The sequence below is a fragment of the Coregonus clupeaformis genome, chromosome 11, assembly GCF_020615455.1.
Source record: "Coregonus clupeaformis isolate EN_2021a chromosome 11, ASM2061545v1, whole genome shotgun sequence".
NCBI lineage: Eukaryota > Metazoa > Chordata > Actinopteri > Salmoniformes > Salmonidae > Coregonus > Coregonus clupeaformis.
This window is the reverse complement of record NC_059202.1, coordinates 7,461,522-7,477,960: the sequence shown is the minus strand read 5'-3', so window position 1 is coordinate 7,477,960 and position 16,439 is coordinate 7,461,522. Positions and strand designations below refer to the sequence as shown.

Here is a 16,439-nt window from a genome sequence, read left to right as displayed (position 1 = left end):
AAGACTAGGACTTGACTCGAGACTGACCCGTTCTACTTGGCACTCGACTTGGACATTGTGACTTGCAGTGACTCGAATAATAGTGACTTGTCCCACCTCTAGTTCCGTGTGAAAGCAGACTCTGAAAGCTGTGTTTTAATTGGTTAACCTCTACTACTCTGCTCTATTAGCAGATTGGCCATCACTTGGGTGGGTGTGGCATTGGATATCAGCAAGGTTAAAGGTGACACGTTATGTGTGTCCCCTAATGACGATGTCACAGATGTGCCTAAAAGCGGTGCTGCTGAAGCCTGTCTGCGGGGTGAATGTCTGAGTTAGCAAGAACTTAATGGTTCACAAAACATAGTGGTTGATGTAGAGACAACGATGTGTATGGAAACGCAACAAATGAAAACAAGAACAAATAATAAAAAGTCATTTACAATGTTTTCTCTTTTTCCATCGTGGTTTTCATGGTTGTCTTTTTTGAATTTGTCTCTTTTATTATTTTACATATTCATTTCAATAACATACTTAACGTAAAGGACTCAGCACTATCTTATCGACTCTCTATAGTATTTACAGGATCTAACCAACAGCGATACACATTTAGATTACACCCGCTCTCCCCTCCTACTGACACCACTGTCACAAATAATAAACTAGTCACCATGGAGGTCACATGACTCCTCATCACCAGCAGATCAAAGATCCTCTTTTTGCAGTTTGATATTTGTTGAAGAATAAAAGCAGAAGTTGTGTATCTGGGTCTAGAAGCATCCCTCGTCTACTGTACTCAACCTGATATTGTGGATTGCAGTATGACATCTGTTATTTTAATTCATTCTGGGTTCTCCCCCTCTCTACTCCTTCATCTGTTTGGATGTTATACTGTAGGCTACAGTATGCTAAGTGAACTGGAAAAGACAACTGTAGAAAGTAAAATGTCCTACTATAAGTAAGCAAACCATGTACTGTATATTGGCTTACCTATGACCAGAGTGAAATCAAGGAGTACATGTGGAAAGGTACACTTCTCAGGACATTTATCAGGCAGAATACGAGCCATCAGACATTGTAAAGTCAACTTCTAAAACTGTGTTGGTTAGACCAAAGCAAGCCTATTGTACATCCAGGAAAATACTGGTCTTATTCTCAGTGGATTAAACTCAAACAGGGACTGACACACACCTGTAAAACAGTGTTTCCTGTGAGGGAGTAGTGTTGAACAGTCAGAACCGTGGGATTATGGCTTCTCCTGAAGAGGACCTTCAACTGTCCTCAACCTGATATTCAGACTGATTATCTCTAAACATTGTGTAGTATCTGTACATCAGGACGCTTCACTGTTGGACCAGATGGGAAGGAATACAACATTGTCTGTTTCTATAATACTGTATTTCCACCATTAGAAGTCCAGAAGCTGAATGATTCTCTTCTTTCTTCTCTTTCTCTCTCTGTTCCCAAAGCGCTGACAGTTATTGCCCCCTGTTTCCATAGCAACCTCTTCCTGCCACTATGCTGTGTTTGGAGATTTGATCAGAGGAGCTGTTGTCCAATGACAGATGACTACTGAGACTGTTATGGACCATGGTGGGCAGGGCTTACTAACAGATCAACATCGTCAACGATGGGCCTCCAACATCGTCAACGATAGGCCTCCTGTAGCCCAGTTGGTAGAGCATGGCGCTTGCAACGCCAGGGTTGTGGGTTCGATTCCCACGGGGGGGCAGTATGAAAAATTTACCCACTCACTAACTGTAAGTCGCTCTGGATAAGAGCATCTCCTAAATAACTAAAATGTAAAATGTCAACATAAGTCAGAACCCTTTAAATGTCAAAATGACCAATATGATGAAGAGCCTCCATTACAGAAATGAGGCTTCATTCCATTTTGGCCGTTAGTCCCTTCCCCCAGCTCCTGTTGTGTTCACACTCACAGATCTGAAAGGATCTGGATATGAGTAAGAAATATGACGGAAACTCCATTTAGCTCAATTGAAGGGCTAACTGTGGCCATCAACACATTGCTTACACCTGCTCGGTCCTTTCAGATCTGAGGCCAGTAAATTTCCAAACTGAATTTAAAAATGCTGGACTTCAAATAAGCTGGGGAAGGGACTAGAAATCTGAAAATAGGTCCCACTCCCACCGTTTGGTAAACACTGGGCTAAAACATCATCCCTCTCTTCCTTCCTATTTCCTTTCTTCTCTTCCTCTCGTTTGATTATTGGTTGTGGATGATTATTGGTTGTGGTGCTACTTACATAGTTTGTATGAGTCGTCTGTATTTCTCTACTGCCTATACAGTGGCGAGTATTTGATACACTGCCGATTTTGCAGGTTTTCCTACTTAAAAAGCATGTAGAGGTCTGTAATTTTTATCATAGGTACACTTCAACTGTGAGAGACGGAATCTAAAACAAAAATCCAGAAAATCACATTGTATGATTTTTAAGTAATTAATTTGCATTTTATTGCATGACATAAGTATTTGATACAGAAAAGCAGAACTTAATATTTGGTACAGAAACCTTTGTTTGCAATTACAGAGATCATACGTTTCCTGTTGGTCTTGACCAGGTTTGCACACACTGCAGGAGGGATTTTGGTCCACTCCTCCATACAGACCTTCTCCAGATCCTTCAGGTTTCGGGGCTGTCGCTGGGCAATACAGACTTTCAGCTCCCTCCAAAGATTTTCTATTGGGTTCAGGTCTGGAGACTGGCTAGGCCACTCCAGGACCTTGAGATGCTTCTTACGGAGCCACTCCTTAGTTGCCCTGGCTGTGTGTTTCGGGTCGTTGTCATGCTGGAAGACCCAGCCACGACCCATCTTCAATGCTCTTACTGAGGGAAGGAGGTTGTTGGCCAAGATCTTGCGATACATGGCCCCATCCATCCTCCCCTCAATACGGTGCAGTCGTCCTGTCCCCTTTGCAGAAAAGCATCCCCAAAGAATTGTGTTTCCACCTCCATGCTTCACAGTTGGGATGGTGTTCTTGGGGTTGGACTCATCCTTCTTCTTCCTCCAAACACGGCGAGTGGAGTTTAGACCAAATAGCTCTATTTGTGTCTCATCAGACCACATGACCTTCTCCCATTCCTCCTCTGGATCATCCAGATGGTCATTGGCAAACTTCAGACGGGCCTGGACATGCGCTGGCTTGAGCAGGGGGACCTTGCGTGCGCTGCAGGATTTTAATCCATGACGGCGTAGTGTGTTACTAATGGTTTTCTTTGAGACTGTGGTCCCAGCTCTCTTCAGGTCATTGACCAGGTCCTGCCGTGTAGTTCTGGGCTGATCCCTCACCTTCCTCATGATCATTGATGCCCCACGAGGTGAGATCTTGCATGGAGCCCCAGACCGAGGGTGATTGACCGTCATCTTGAACTTCTTCCATTTTCTAATAATTGCGCCATCAGTTGTTGCCTTCTCACCAAGCTGCTTGCCTATTGTCCTGTAGCCCATCCCAGCCTTGTGCAGGTCTACAATTTTATCCCTGATGTCCTTACACAGCTCTCTGGTCTTGGCCATTGTGGAGAGGTTGGAGTCTGTTTGAGTGTGTGGACAGGTGTCTTTTATACAGGTAACGAGTTCAAACAGGTGCAGTTAATACAGGTAATGAGTGGAGAACAGGAGGGCTTCTTAAAGAAAAACTAAAAGGTCTGTGAGAGCCGGAATTTTTACTGGTTGGTAGGTGATCAAATACTTATGTCATGCAATAAAATGCAAATGAATTACTTAAAAATCATACAATGTGATTTTCTGGATTTTTGTTTTAGATTCCGTCTCTCACAGTTGAAGTGTACCTATGATAAAAATTACAGACCTCTACATGCTTTGTAAGTAGGAAAACCTGCAAAATCGGCAGTGTATCAAATACTTGTTCTCTCCACTGTACATAGGTGTTCCTAATGTGTATATTTACAGAACACACTATGTCTTGTACACGATACAGGTGTTAGCTCGGACCAATCACATCACTGTACTCTCCCTCTTCTTCGATCCAATGTCACTATCAGTAGAATAGCAGTTTGTCAATATTGAACAAAAACGTATTTACACCTGAACAAATAATATGCTCCATGTCCTCTTGATTGTTGCTCTGTTTTTGTATCCTAATAGGTCTGTGTTTCTGTGTGTGATTAGTACAGTGTATTACCCTCCTAGCCATGCATTGGAACATGTGAAATATCAGTAGTATGATTATCATTGTTGTTCTTGTTTTTTAAACCAAGGAGGATACATAATATCTAAAATAAGGTGCCAAGACTTATTCCTGTAACTGTATCATAGAAAAAGAAACAGGCAATCCATCTAGAAGATGGAAAATAAACGTACAAACAAATGAATCAATAAATAAGTCAATAAATGAATAAAACACGTCGCATACTGTAGAACTGAAATGAACATTCCAGTTTTAGAGGGATCCTGTATATATGGGGTATTTTACGATGAGAGCAGAGCCACCAGCAGCCTCTGGTGGTGAGATTGATGAACATACACAAGCAGCAGCAGGAAGAAGAGAAGATGGTTGTCATGGCAACACTTCATATTTCCTGCCTGCTCTACTCCAGGTAGATGTCTTCGGTGGGGCAGGCGTACTCCAGGTGCTCCTGGTAATACTCCTGGAAAGCCCGTCTAGAGAGGGAGACAGAGAACAGAGAACTTAACAAACAGATGTCCGCAATCAAATCATCCAACAATGTCTCAGCCAGACTCACATCATGGTTCTAGTCCAAGATGAGCATCAGCTTAGTAAACATTTCCCCATACCATCATTACTGTTCATGTCTGAAGCCTTTCCATCCCCTAACCCTGACTCCCCAGCCCATCCCGTCCTGCTCTGCCCTGTTGTATCGACCTTGAACCATGGCCATCTTTAATAATTCAAACCCAATTTACCTGATTCAGACAAGACAGGACAGGAACTGCAGCCATTATAAACCCCAGCTCACACACACACTCTCTCTCCCTCTTTTCTCTGTCTCTGTCTCTCACTGAGAGAATGACTCTATACTTTGTAATGGATTTTCTTCTCCTCTCCATCATGCCAGCTGAACTAAAGGGCTTGATACTGTAGGTACAGTAGTCTATGGTTTCCACCATTTTTATTCAGACCACAGTTTTTCACATAAGCAGTAATGACCGAGATTGGGAGATAAAGCAGTGCTAAAACATTGTTAGGCTCAACCCCAATACCACCTAATCTATGGATTTCACATGACTGGGCAGGGGCGCAGCCACTTGGGAGCCAGGCCCAGCCAATTAGAATTAGTTTTCCCCTACAAAAGGGCTTTATCGCAGACAGAAATACTCCTCAGTTTCATCAGCTGTCCGGGTGGCTGGTGTCAGATGATCCCACAGGTAAAGAAGCCGGAAGTGGAGGTCCTGGGCTGGCGTGGTTACACGTGGTCTGCGGTTGTGAAGCCGGTTGGACGTACTGACAAATTCTCTAAAACAATGTTGGCTTATGGTAGAGAAATGAACATTACATTCCCTTGCAACAGCTCTGGTGGACATTCCTGCAGTCAGCATGCCAATTGCACGTGACAAAACTGCACCTTTTAGACTGGCTTTTTATTGTCCCCAGCATAAGGTGCACCTGTGTAATGATCATGCGGTTTAATCAGCTTCTTAATATGCCACACCTGTCAGATGGATGGATTATCTTGGCAAAGGAGAAATGCTCACTAACAGGGATATAAAACATTTGTGCACAGAATTTGAGAGAAATAAGGTTTTTGTGCGTATGGAACATTTCTGGGATCGTTTATTTCAGCTCATGAAACATGGGACAAACACTTTACATGTTTCATTTATATTTTTTGCAACTTCAATAAAACAAATAGTATTATGGAGAGGCTCTTCATGCCTAGGTTTACAAGCACAACTTAAAGGGGAATTAGAATCATACTCCAAAGTGTGTCCTAAAGCAGAGATGGGTGTGTGAAAGGGAGACACTGAGGTACTGTGTGTGACTCACCCAACACTCTCGGCCACACGCCGCATTGACTCCTGGGAGACAAAGACGTGGCAGGCGAACCTGTTCAGCATGGGGTGTTTAGTGATGAAGCCAAAGTAGCTGAGGAGAGGGGGGATAAGGGGAAGTGTAAATAAATAAAGTTGAATGATTTACCTTTATTCTTTGGTGTTTTATCGTCTAATGAAATGTATCCTTAACATGCATTTTCATACCAATTGTTTTTGGGATGGCATCCACAGAAAGAGATGTTCTTCATCTGGAAGAAGTGACTACATCTGTCAAACTGGAGAGAGGGAAGGAAAGAGGGGGGGGGGAGAGATACTCATATTATGTAGTCGTTTCAGCATCCTTTTGAAGGCACTACAGTCGCTTACAAAAATTATGTCCCGGTTTACACTCGTCCCTTACCCTCACCCCCCTTCCCTTCCTTTGCGCCCCTCACTTACACCTCCCCATCTCTCCTCCCTCCATCTCTCACCTCATCCATAGTGTCATATTCGTCCTCCAGGCTCATCACCAGTTTAACCCCTTGTAAACTAATCTCCAGCTCACACAGAGAGGGGGGTCGCACATGGACCGTCCGCTTCCGCGCTATCGCAATCTGACAAAGAGAAAGTTCAATACAGATACACTTTATTAATTGAACAATGTCTCATTCTATGACCTGTTAGTTCACCCAACCCAGAGTGGTGTGTTTCCTGTTTACCTTCTGCATGGCGGCACAGAGAATGCCATTGCCTTGGTGATAGGGCACCTCCACAGAACCCAGGAACTGAACGCTGAAACTGTCCATCCAGGCTGGGTTCCTCTTCACTCCTACAGGAAGTACACACACAGGAGGTGACATCAGACTGGAGGCATTTATGTTCTGTCTATTTTATCTTATTGACATTCAGGTTATGTGTCTCCAGTGATGACATACAGTCAACACTTGACATACTCAGTATAGAAAGGGAGCTTTCCAGTAGAACTGTGCTCCTACCAGACATGAATATATGGTGTCTGTCTATCACTCACCCATTATCTCCTTGGACTGCCCTATGACCTCATGGGCGTAGAAGGCAGGGAATATCCCCCTCTCTCCCGTCCGCATGTTGTAGCCTCTGTACCAGTAGTCATCCTCCTCCTCCTCGACATACAGAGGGTCGTCCACATCCAGCTCCAACTCATCCACATGTCTGGGGATAAACCTGTAGGGGACAGGAGACAGAGGTCAGAGGGTAGAGATACACACACGTTATTGGGTTTTAGTGAGGAGGAAGCAGCATCTGTCTTGGTATCAGGTGACTCCCCGAGGAGAGGCTGTTAGCTGAAGAAACAGCAGAGACACACTTAGGGATAGAGGGAGGAGGAGGGGAGAGAAGAGGGAGGGCAGTAGGAAGGGTTGAAAGGGAAGGGGGAGTGGATGTGCTTAATGATTTAGGTTTATAAAGGTTAGGGAGAGAGGAATGATTCAGTTACTGAGGAAGGGGGAGACAGTGGGCACACACACACACACAGTGAGGCCCAGGTGGTGGCAGGCTGGTGTGAGTATAGCTGTTCCCCCCCGCAATGTCACTAGGGTCATGACACCTGCCCCCCTCCCTCTCTCTCCTTTCCTCTCTTCCTCCCTCCATCTCTTCTTCCCTCCCTCTCTCCAGACCACTGGTGATTCACCAGAGTCACGTCTCATACTGCACACAACCATCCTTTGTCCCATATCATCTACAATCCATAGTGCATGTGTGGGACTAAGAACAAAGAGTCAAACAGATAAGATAAGAGATTATAATATGTTCTCTTGCAATGACAACATTACAATAATCATACGTTTTTGTCTGATCATGTTTACATAACACAGTATGTCTGTAAATGATGTTCTGAATGCTATGACTCACCTGTAGACAGCCCTGTGTGTCTGGTCCCTCTCCTCTCCGTTGATGGTACAGGAGAACAGCCCAAACGACTCTGTACCTGCACAGGTAAACACAAACAGTGAGAACACTGATACACATGTTGGGAGGGACATTAATGTAACCCATAGGACCGCTCTAAATAAAATCTATATGAATGATAACTGCATCTCTCAAAATAACTCATTATGATGAAATTATTCTTCTTTCCATTTGTAATAGGCCCTTAATTATGTAGACGATCCTTCAGTGATATTTTATTATGCTGCAGCTTGGGAGAGCTAACATAGATACTCTGGATTCAGTAAATGAGTCAAAATAAAAATATAACCCAAGTATAAGCTTTTTTAACCACAGCAATACTTTATCAATGTTTGACTACAGTTATTTTAGGCTTTGTTCTATTTTGTATAGTTGCTACACTAAGTTAGATGCTGATGGTTATTTAGAAGTTAGTTAGTGTGTAGCCTACACTGAAAAAAAAAGGTTTTTACAGTGCCTTCAGAAAGTATTCACACCCATTGACTTTTTCCACATTTCATTGTGTTACAATGTGGGACTAAAATTGATTTAATTGTCATTTTTTTGTCAACGATCTGCACAAAATACTCTAAACATGAAAAGAGGAAGAAAAAAAATATATATAGTACCAGTCAAAAGTTTTCTACATTGTAGAATAATAGTGAAGACATTAAAACTATGAAAGAACACATGGAATCATGTAGTAACCAAAAAAGTGTTAAACAAATCAAAATATATTTTATATTTGAGATTCTTCAAAGTAGCCACCCTTTGCCTTGATGACAGCTTTGCACACTCTTGGCATTCTCTCAACCAGCTTCATGAGGAATGCTTTTCCAACAGTCTTGAAGGAGTTCCCACATATGTTGAGCACTTGTTGGCTGCTTTTCCTTCACTCTGCGGTCCAGCTCATCCCAAACCATCTCAATTGGGTTGAGGTCGGGTGATTGTGGAGGACAGGTAATCTGATGCAGCACTCCATCACTCTCCTTCTTGGTCAAATAGCCCTTACACAGCCTGGAGGTGTGTTTTGGGTCATTGTCCTGTTGAAAAACAAATGATAATCCCACTAAGCGCAAACCAGATTGGATGGCGTATCGCTGCAGAATGCTGTGGTAGCCACGCTGGTTAAGTGTGCCTTGAATTCTAAATAAATCACAGACAGTGTCACCAGCAAAGCACCCCCCACACATCACACCTCCTCCTCCATGCTTCACGGTGGGAACCACATATGTGGAGATCATCCGTTCACCTACTCTACATCTCACAAAGACACGGCAGTTGGAACCAAAAATCTCAAATTAGGACTCATCAGACCAAAGGACAGATTTCCACCGGTCTAATGTTCATTGATTGGCCCAAGCAAGTCTCTTCTTCTCATTGGTGTCCTTTAGTAGTGGTTTCTTTGCAGCAATTCGACCACGAAGGCCTGATTCACGCGATCTCCTCTGAACAGTTGATGTTGAGATGTGTCCTTATACTTGAACTCTGTGAAGCATTTATTTGGGCTGCAATCTGAGGTGCAGTTAACTCTAATGAACTTATCCTCTGCAGAGGTAACTCTGGGTCTTCCTTTCCTGTAGCGCTTGGTGGTTTTTGCGACTGCACTTGAAGAAACTTTCAAAGTTCTTGACATTTTCCGGATTTACTGACCTTCATGTCTTAAAGTAATGATGGACTGTCGTTTCTCTTTGCCTATTTGAGCTGTTCTTGCCATAATATGGATTTGGTCTTTTACCAAATTGGGCTATCTTCTGTATACCACCCCTACCTTGTCACAACACAACTGATTGGCTCAAACGCATTAAGAAGGTAAGAAATTCCACAAATTAACTTTTAACAAAGCACACCTGTTAATTGAAATGTATTCCAGGTGACTACCTCATGAAGTTGGTTGAGAGAATGCCAAGCGTGTGCAAAGCTGTCATCAAGGCAAAGGATGGCTACTTTGAAGAATCTCAAATATAAAATATATTTTGTTTTGATGTCGTCACTATTATTCTACAATGTAGAAAATAGTAAAAATAAAGAAAAACCCTGGAATGAGTAGGTGTGTCCAAACTTTTGACTGGTACTGTATATTATTAGTGGAAAATAAAACACTAATATATTTCAACCCCCTGAATCAATACATGTTAGAATCACCTTTGGCAGTTATTACAGCTGTGAGTCTTTCTGGGTAAGTCTCTAAGAGCTTTGCAAACCTGGATTGTACAATATTTGCCCATTATTCTTTAAGAAATGATTCAAGCTCTGTCAAATTGGTTGTTGATCATTGCTACACAGACATTTTCAAGTCTTGCCATAGATTTGCAAGTAGTTTTAAGTCAAAACTGTAACTAGGCCACTCAGGAACATTCAATGACACAGCAAATTAAGACTGTAAATAGTTAAATGTACACTCAGTGGTATACAATAGGGTTTCCAAAACTCTGTCCTAGGGTCCCCCCTGAACTTACGTTTTGGTTTTGCCCTAGCACTACACAGCTGATTCAAATAACCAACTCTTTATCAAGCTTTGTTTATTTGAATCAGCTGTGTAGTGCTAAGGCAAAAACCAAAACGTGCACCCATGGGTGCTCCAGGACTGAGTTTGGGAAACCCTGGTGTACAGTGTTGCCATTAATATCCTGAGTTGAACCAAAACCAGACCAATCATTATCATATTTCCCAGCATGCTCTATCGCAGGTTGATTTTTAGAACTGTTTGTTTCAATATCTTTGTTGTTACATGTACATTGATTAATTTAATAATATGCTACTCAAATACAAATAACATAATTTTTCTATACTAATCCAATCTGTTACTTGGACTTATTGCATCAGTTACTGAAAGAGTTGTTTCAGTTTAGATCCTTTAAGTAGCCTCATACACTGTAAGTGTGTAAGTTGCACTCAAAGTCAATGAAAAGTCATTATTACTTAAAATGTCGTACTGATTAAGAACAAAATGAGAAGCCACATCAACTATTTTTTTTTAAAGTTATGATTTTTTGGGAATCTGTGTTTTTGCATGTACATTGAGTGATTGATTAATATTGTGCTACACAAAGATTAAATAACATACACTTTTCTAAACTAATCCAAATCAGTTAGTTTGATTTTTTTCACCCATTACTGAAATGTATGTTCCAGTTTAAATGGCTTAGGTAGTCTCCTAACCCCGTCAGTCATTATGAATGCAGGTTGCAGGTGAATAAAAATTCCAACTGTTGGATATCCTACCTCTGGCTGGATTCCAATAGGAGTTACACATCACTTTGCAAGCCAGCATAACAACGTGATTTGCAGGTAGGATTGCAACATTCTGGTACATTTCCCAGGTTTTCCAGAAATCCCAGTTGGAAGATTCATGAAAATCCTTCAACCAGGATTTTTTGAAAATCTAGGAATTTTTTGAAAGTTACTGGAATTTTGCTGGGCCTCAAAATAAGGCCTTATGAGATATGTAAATGTATTGTCATAAAGAGTTTAATTGTAATGATAACATTCGCCTACGAACTCAATTGCATAAGGCCACAGGACTGAAAAAAAAATGAATTCAATAACCATGTCTCTGTCACTAACAAATACAGTCATGGGTGGTATCTCTACCATTCATGCGAAAAGGCAAGGCACACTGGGAAATTATATTAGAGGTGTGGCTTAGTGGGGGCGTTACTAAAATGTTTCAAGCAGATACAACTCAAATCATGACCCTCTACAGCCCTCAAACTCAACTCTGGACCTCGAAGCCATTTCCACTGCATTTTTTTCATTGTTCCCTTCTAAATAGGGACTGATTTAGACCTGGGACATGAGGTGGGTGCAACAGAGGTGCGTAGAACAGAAAACGAGCAGGCTCCGGACCTCGTAGGGTTGAATACCCCTGCCCTACAGGGTCGCAGTGACTATATCGGTTTGAGTAAGGACTACAAAATCACTTTAAGTAACTGTACTCAGATATTTTAAGTGAAATGGGTTTCCTCAAAAGTTGAGTAATGACAGAACATTGGGGTTTACAGTGTATCTTAGTCTTCCCAACCCTGGCAGTCATTCTGAACGCAGGTTGCAGGTGAATAAAAATTCAAAATGTTGGCTATCTCCACTCTGGCTGGATTCCAATAGGAATTACACATCACTTTGCAAGCCAGCATGTGACTTGCATGGCCTGTAAATCCTGAGTTTCAGGCCACTGTGTTAGGGTAAAACTAGGCCTTATGAAATATGTATTTTATAGAAAAATGTAATGATAACATTTTCAGTTAGGATTTTACTTTGTACAGGCCACAGGACTGAGCATGAACGAATACAACAACCATGTCTATGTCACTAACAAGTCAGGGGTGGTACTTGTAACTCTAATATTAACTCAAAAGGCACCCTGGGCTCAACAGAAAACACCCAAAATAAAACCTTTATTAATGCAGTTCCACAAAGAACCATAAACTTTATTTTTTTACCTTTTATCATGGTTCCTTGTGGAATCAATAATGGTTCTTTGGCGCTCTTGAGTTTTGTATGGTTCTTCAAATAACCATCCCATTTAAGGTTGTTCAGAGAACCTAAAATGGTTCCCCTATGGCATCGCTCTGAAGAATATTATTTGGTTCCAACTGGAACCTGTATTTTTCAGAGTGTAGGCTACTTACTGGAGGATCGTGAGGTGCTGTTGACAAACACGTTGAGGAACTTCTTGGAAAAGTGCATGTCAGCCTCAGGTGAGGAGTCTTCTGACGAGCTGAGGAGATCTGGCCGCACTCCTCCGTTCCGCCGGCCGTACCCCACCTCCCCCGTCCCCAGAGGGTCATCATCACACAGCGTAGACAGCTCACTGTCATCACTCAGCACAGAGGTACATCTTGGAGGGACACGGTTCACACAGGTTAGTCATAATAGCTTAAGAGAAGAAGACAACATAAAAGCATCTATAATACACTATAAAGTTAACTCCTGATAAATCAGCTTGGGACCGTTGTGACAGCATGGACTAAACAGGAGTAATTAAACAACTTGATGTACATTACTTTTAAATTGCCAATAGAATGAAATTCAACTAAACCCTTCCACAATAAAGGTGGGCCCTTTCTCCACGTAAGTACCTCCTGAGGCTGACCAGCTCAAGTGTAGTGTTCTCATCCACTACCAGAGTGTACTTCATGGAGTCGTACGCCAGACCATCATCATCCGGCTGGGACCGCAGGGGGAGGTCTCTCTCACACAGGGGGAATTCCTTCTCCAACAGGGGGAGGTCCTGGACACTCTCGTCGATGGGTGGAGCGCTATCCAGGTACTGGTGGCTGCCACCATAGGATGACTGCTTCCTCAGGCAGCTCAGGAACGGGGAGGAGTCTCCCTCTTCCTCCTCCTCCTCATCATTGTCAGTGGAGTAGGTGAGGCTGAAGCATTGGTTGGTCCGGGCCGTGGGGATGTCCAGGGTCATGCTGTGTTTGACCGTGGTGATGCGTTCCAGGGAGGCCGTAGAGCGTCCAGTGGGCTTGGCCTCAGTCTCGCGGCCCTCGTCCTTGTCACTCGCCACGCTCTCACTCAGACTGGGAGAGTCCAGCTCCTTCCTCCCCTCCAGCATCATCAGGTCGTTATCGGGCTCCACAGTATCGTCATCATCCTCTTCTTCATCCTTCCTCTTGGTGTTTTTGCCTGATTTAGGGCTGGTGATTTCTTTCTCCGAGGCCTGAGTGTGATTATTGTCTGTGGATACCCTGTTGCCATAGCGCTCCACGATCACCGGTCTGATGGTGTCAGCTGTGGGATTGCTCTTGTACAGACAGGGGCCAAATCTATCGTTGGCTTTCCCTGTATTCCATTTGGGTGGCTCTGCACTCTTCTCCCTCTTCTCTCTCTCCTTCCCCTTGTTCCTCAGACCCTTCCCTTCTTTATACTCTGATCCCTTCGTCACAGATTTCTGCACTTTTTCGCCTGCAGCGTCGGTGAACACGTCTGGCTCGATGTCCGAGGAGGGTGAGATGGTGTCCGAGACAGACACTGACCTCTTGAAACAGTCCTCGGGACAGCTGATTGGATGAGACCCCTCCAAGATCATCTTGTTCACCAGGTTGCTTAGCAACCAGGGTGAGTCTGAATTCTCGCTCAGCTCATCCTCGCTCTCCGACTCAGACTCTCCCTCACTGTTACCGTCGTAGTCGTCAGCGTGAGTGGGTATGAGTCTGGGTCCCACTGGCAGGTAGAAGGAGTGTTTGAAGCTCTCCAGGCTGTGGTCTGATTCTATCTGGAGGAGCATCTGTCTGGAGATGCTGTCCTCACAGCGTGGGGGTGGGGGCAGGGCCTCATCTAGGTCAGCCTGGTGCTCATAGGGCAATTCATCATCATCTACACTCTGTAGGCCCATCAGAGCCTGGCCGTCATCATAGGGCTCTGGGGGCAGGATGGGGGAGTCAGCAGGGGAAGGGGTGGCTATGGTGGGGGAGGGTATTGGTGAAGGTGAGGGTAAGGGTGAGCCCTCTTTGATGGAGTCTGGCTGGCCAAGGAGGAGCGAAACCTTCATTCCCACAATGCCGCTGTCCTGTTCTAACTCGGTGTCTGGGTCCAGTTCCTGGTCAGAGGTGGGTGAGCTGGCCTCCTCTATGGAGTTGGTGAGGTGGGAGGAGCGTCCACTACTACTGTCATCACTGGTCATGTCCAGCTCTGTCTCTGAGATGGAGGAGATCATGTTGGAGACCAGAGGTCCTCCGCAGGCGAACGCTGCATCCAGCTCCCCCTCGATGTCTGACTCTGACCCAGGAGAGCTCAGGTCATGCTCTTGGTCTGAGGCGGCGTAGCACCGCTTGGCGTTCATGTCAGCGATGCCTGGGTCAGAGGACGGAGAGGTGGAGTGGTTGACCTCCTCATTGGCTGCAGCTGGATGCTCGCTCTGATCAGTGCTTCGGGATTGGTCAAGAACATCGGAGCGGCTTGATGACATGTAGCTGGAGAAAGAAGCCAGCTCACAGGGCTCGATGGAGGGGAATTCAACGTAGACTGAGCTCTGGTTCTCCTTCCCCACAATGTCATAGGTCTCCTTACACATGAACTCTACGTCAAAATCTTTCTCCAGCTCCTCATCTGACAGAGGGGTGTCAGCGCCATCATTCCCCCCAATGGGAGCAGTGGAGGACAGGCATCGGCTGGTCCCGTCTTGGTTGTTTTCCAGTTCCGGGTCCAGGCCTGACTCAGTGGTGACCGTGTAGGTGTCAGTGGCACGTCGCTGGGTGGACATGCAGGACCGTGAACGTTTGTGGTTGTGGTCGGCGTTGTTGATGTCGTGGTCGACCTCAGTGTCAGAGCACTGGGAGTGGTCATCCAGGGATGAAACTCTGGAGGTCAGAGTTGAAGGGTCGGCTGAGGAGTTAATGACCTCATCAGAGCCCAGGTGAGACTTGTGTTGACCGAAGGAGCCTGTTGGAGAGAGGGAGAGTGAGAGGAGAGGGCATAGAGAGGGAAGAGAAAAAGGGGAGATAAATGAAGAAAGATGATAGAGGGTGAGGGAGATGAGAAAAAAAGAGAGATTAGAATTGATCATGAGAACTTTATTGCAATGGCCGCTTTAAACCAGAAGTCACCAGGGTGGGGATGGCAGTGAGGGGAGCAGTAGATAAACAGACCTATCTAAACTATCCTCTGTGTTGGGCCCAAACACTCAATAACAAATCCATTCTCACCCATTGGACTTCGAACTTTTGGTGTCAAAATGGAGCCCATTCTTTAGAATCCCAAACTATGTTTGCCAAAGTCTGTATCTATAGCCCTGTCCAGTGAGGACAGGACGACTACACTTTTACATCACGTCACTAGATGTTTATGGGGGATGACTTCTGGCGGCCATTTTGTTTGCTACCGTATTTGGGCTTCTCCCGTCTATTGCCCTCCATGTCGCAGAGGAGGGGTCTGCGAGGGTACTCGGGGTGGCCACCCTCTCCTGCCTGTTTGGGGAGAGTACCTTTGCTCTGGTACCCTGGGGCCTGGGGGGCTGGTTGGGAAGGGCACTGGCCCGTCATGTGACTCCCATGCTCCAGACAAGAGTGGGTTGGAGACAGACGGCCTGCACGCAAAGGACAACATGCTACTGTAACATTTAAAGACACAGCATCTAAACACAATCCTAGGTAGATAAATTATCGTACAAACATTTGTAGAAAAAAAGTTTCCTTAGAAAGCTAGGGCATTTGAGAGGAAACAAGCTGCTAGGTGTTGGCAGTGGTTTATTATTGGGTAAGTAATAAGACAGCACAGTATTCACCTTGTGAGATGGGCTTGCGTAGAGAGTGCTGCCAGCTGCCCTTCTTTGGAGAAAGACTGCCGTTGTTGTTCAATGCGTCCTGAGAGAGAGAGAGAGTGGTGGTGAGGTTGAGGGTGGTGGGCCGGCTCTTCAGCGTGCCCAGGGTAGGGGAAGGAGGAAGGGAAGTGGAGGGGGAGGGGGGACCGTCAGGGTCCACCTCGTCTTCATCCTCCTCTTCCTCATCCTCGTCATCGATCATCTCAAACTCCTGGAAGTCGTCCTGGAAGGAGCAGACCGGGTGGTGCATATCACTCTTCTCCAGAATCATACAATCCTGACAGAGAGA

At 44.6% G+C, this 16,439-nt stretch overlaps 1 protein-coding gene across 3 annotated transcripts in view; it reads right to left on the bottom strand.

The window, feature by feature from the left end:
- Positions 1 to 3,909: 3,909 nt before the first annotated feature.
- LOC121576364 (C-Jun-amino-terminal kinase-interacting protein 2-like) overlaps positions 3,910 to 16,439 on the bottom strand; it is a 35,762-nt gene continuing 23,232 nt past the window's right edge. Inside the window, exons 3-13 of one of the 3 annotated variants that reach the window (XM_041889446.1) lie at positions 16,115 to 16,427; positions 15,713 to 15,916; positions 12,963 to 15,273; positions 12,513 to 12,721; positions 7,846 to 7,921; positions 6,986 to 7,158; positions 6,675 to 6,784; positions 6,447 to 6,569; positions 6,181 to 6,251; positions 5,969 to 6,067; positions 3,910 to 4,623 (exon numbers count right to left, since the gene is read on the bottom strand). In XM_041889446.1, coding sequence (XP_041745380.1) covers positions 4,551 to 4,623; positions 5,969 to 6,067; positions 6,181 to 6,251; positions 6,447 to 6,569; positions 6,675 to 6,784; positions 6,986 to 7,158; positions 7,846 to 7,921; positions 12,513 to 12,721; positions 12,963 to 15,273; positions 15,713 to 15,916; positions 16,115 to 16,427 — 3,762 coding nt within the window. In that variant the 3' untranslated portion in view covers positions 3,910 to 4,550. The remainder of the gene's footprint in view (positions 4,624 to 5,968; positions 6,068 to 6,180; positions 6,252 to 6,446; positions 6,570 to 6,674; positions 6,785 to 6,985; positions 7,159 to 7,845; positions 7,922 to 12,512; positions 12,722 to 12,962; positions 15,274 to 15,712; positions 15,917 to 16,114; positions 16,428 to 16,439) is intronic. The other 2 variants (XM_041889447.1, XM_041889448.1) reach the window with 2 other exon arrangements.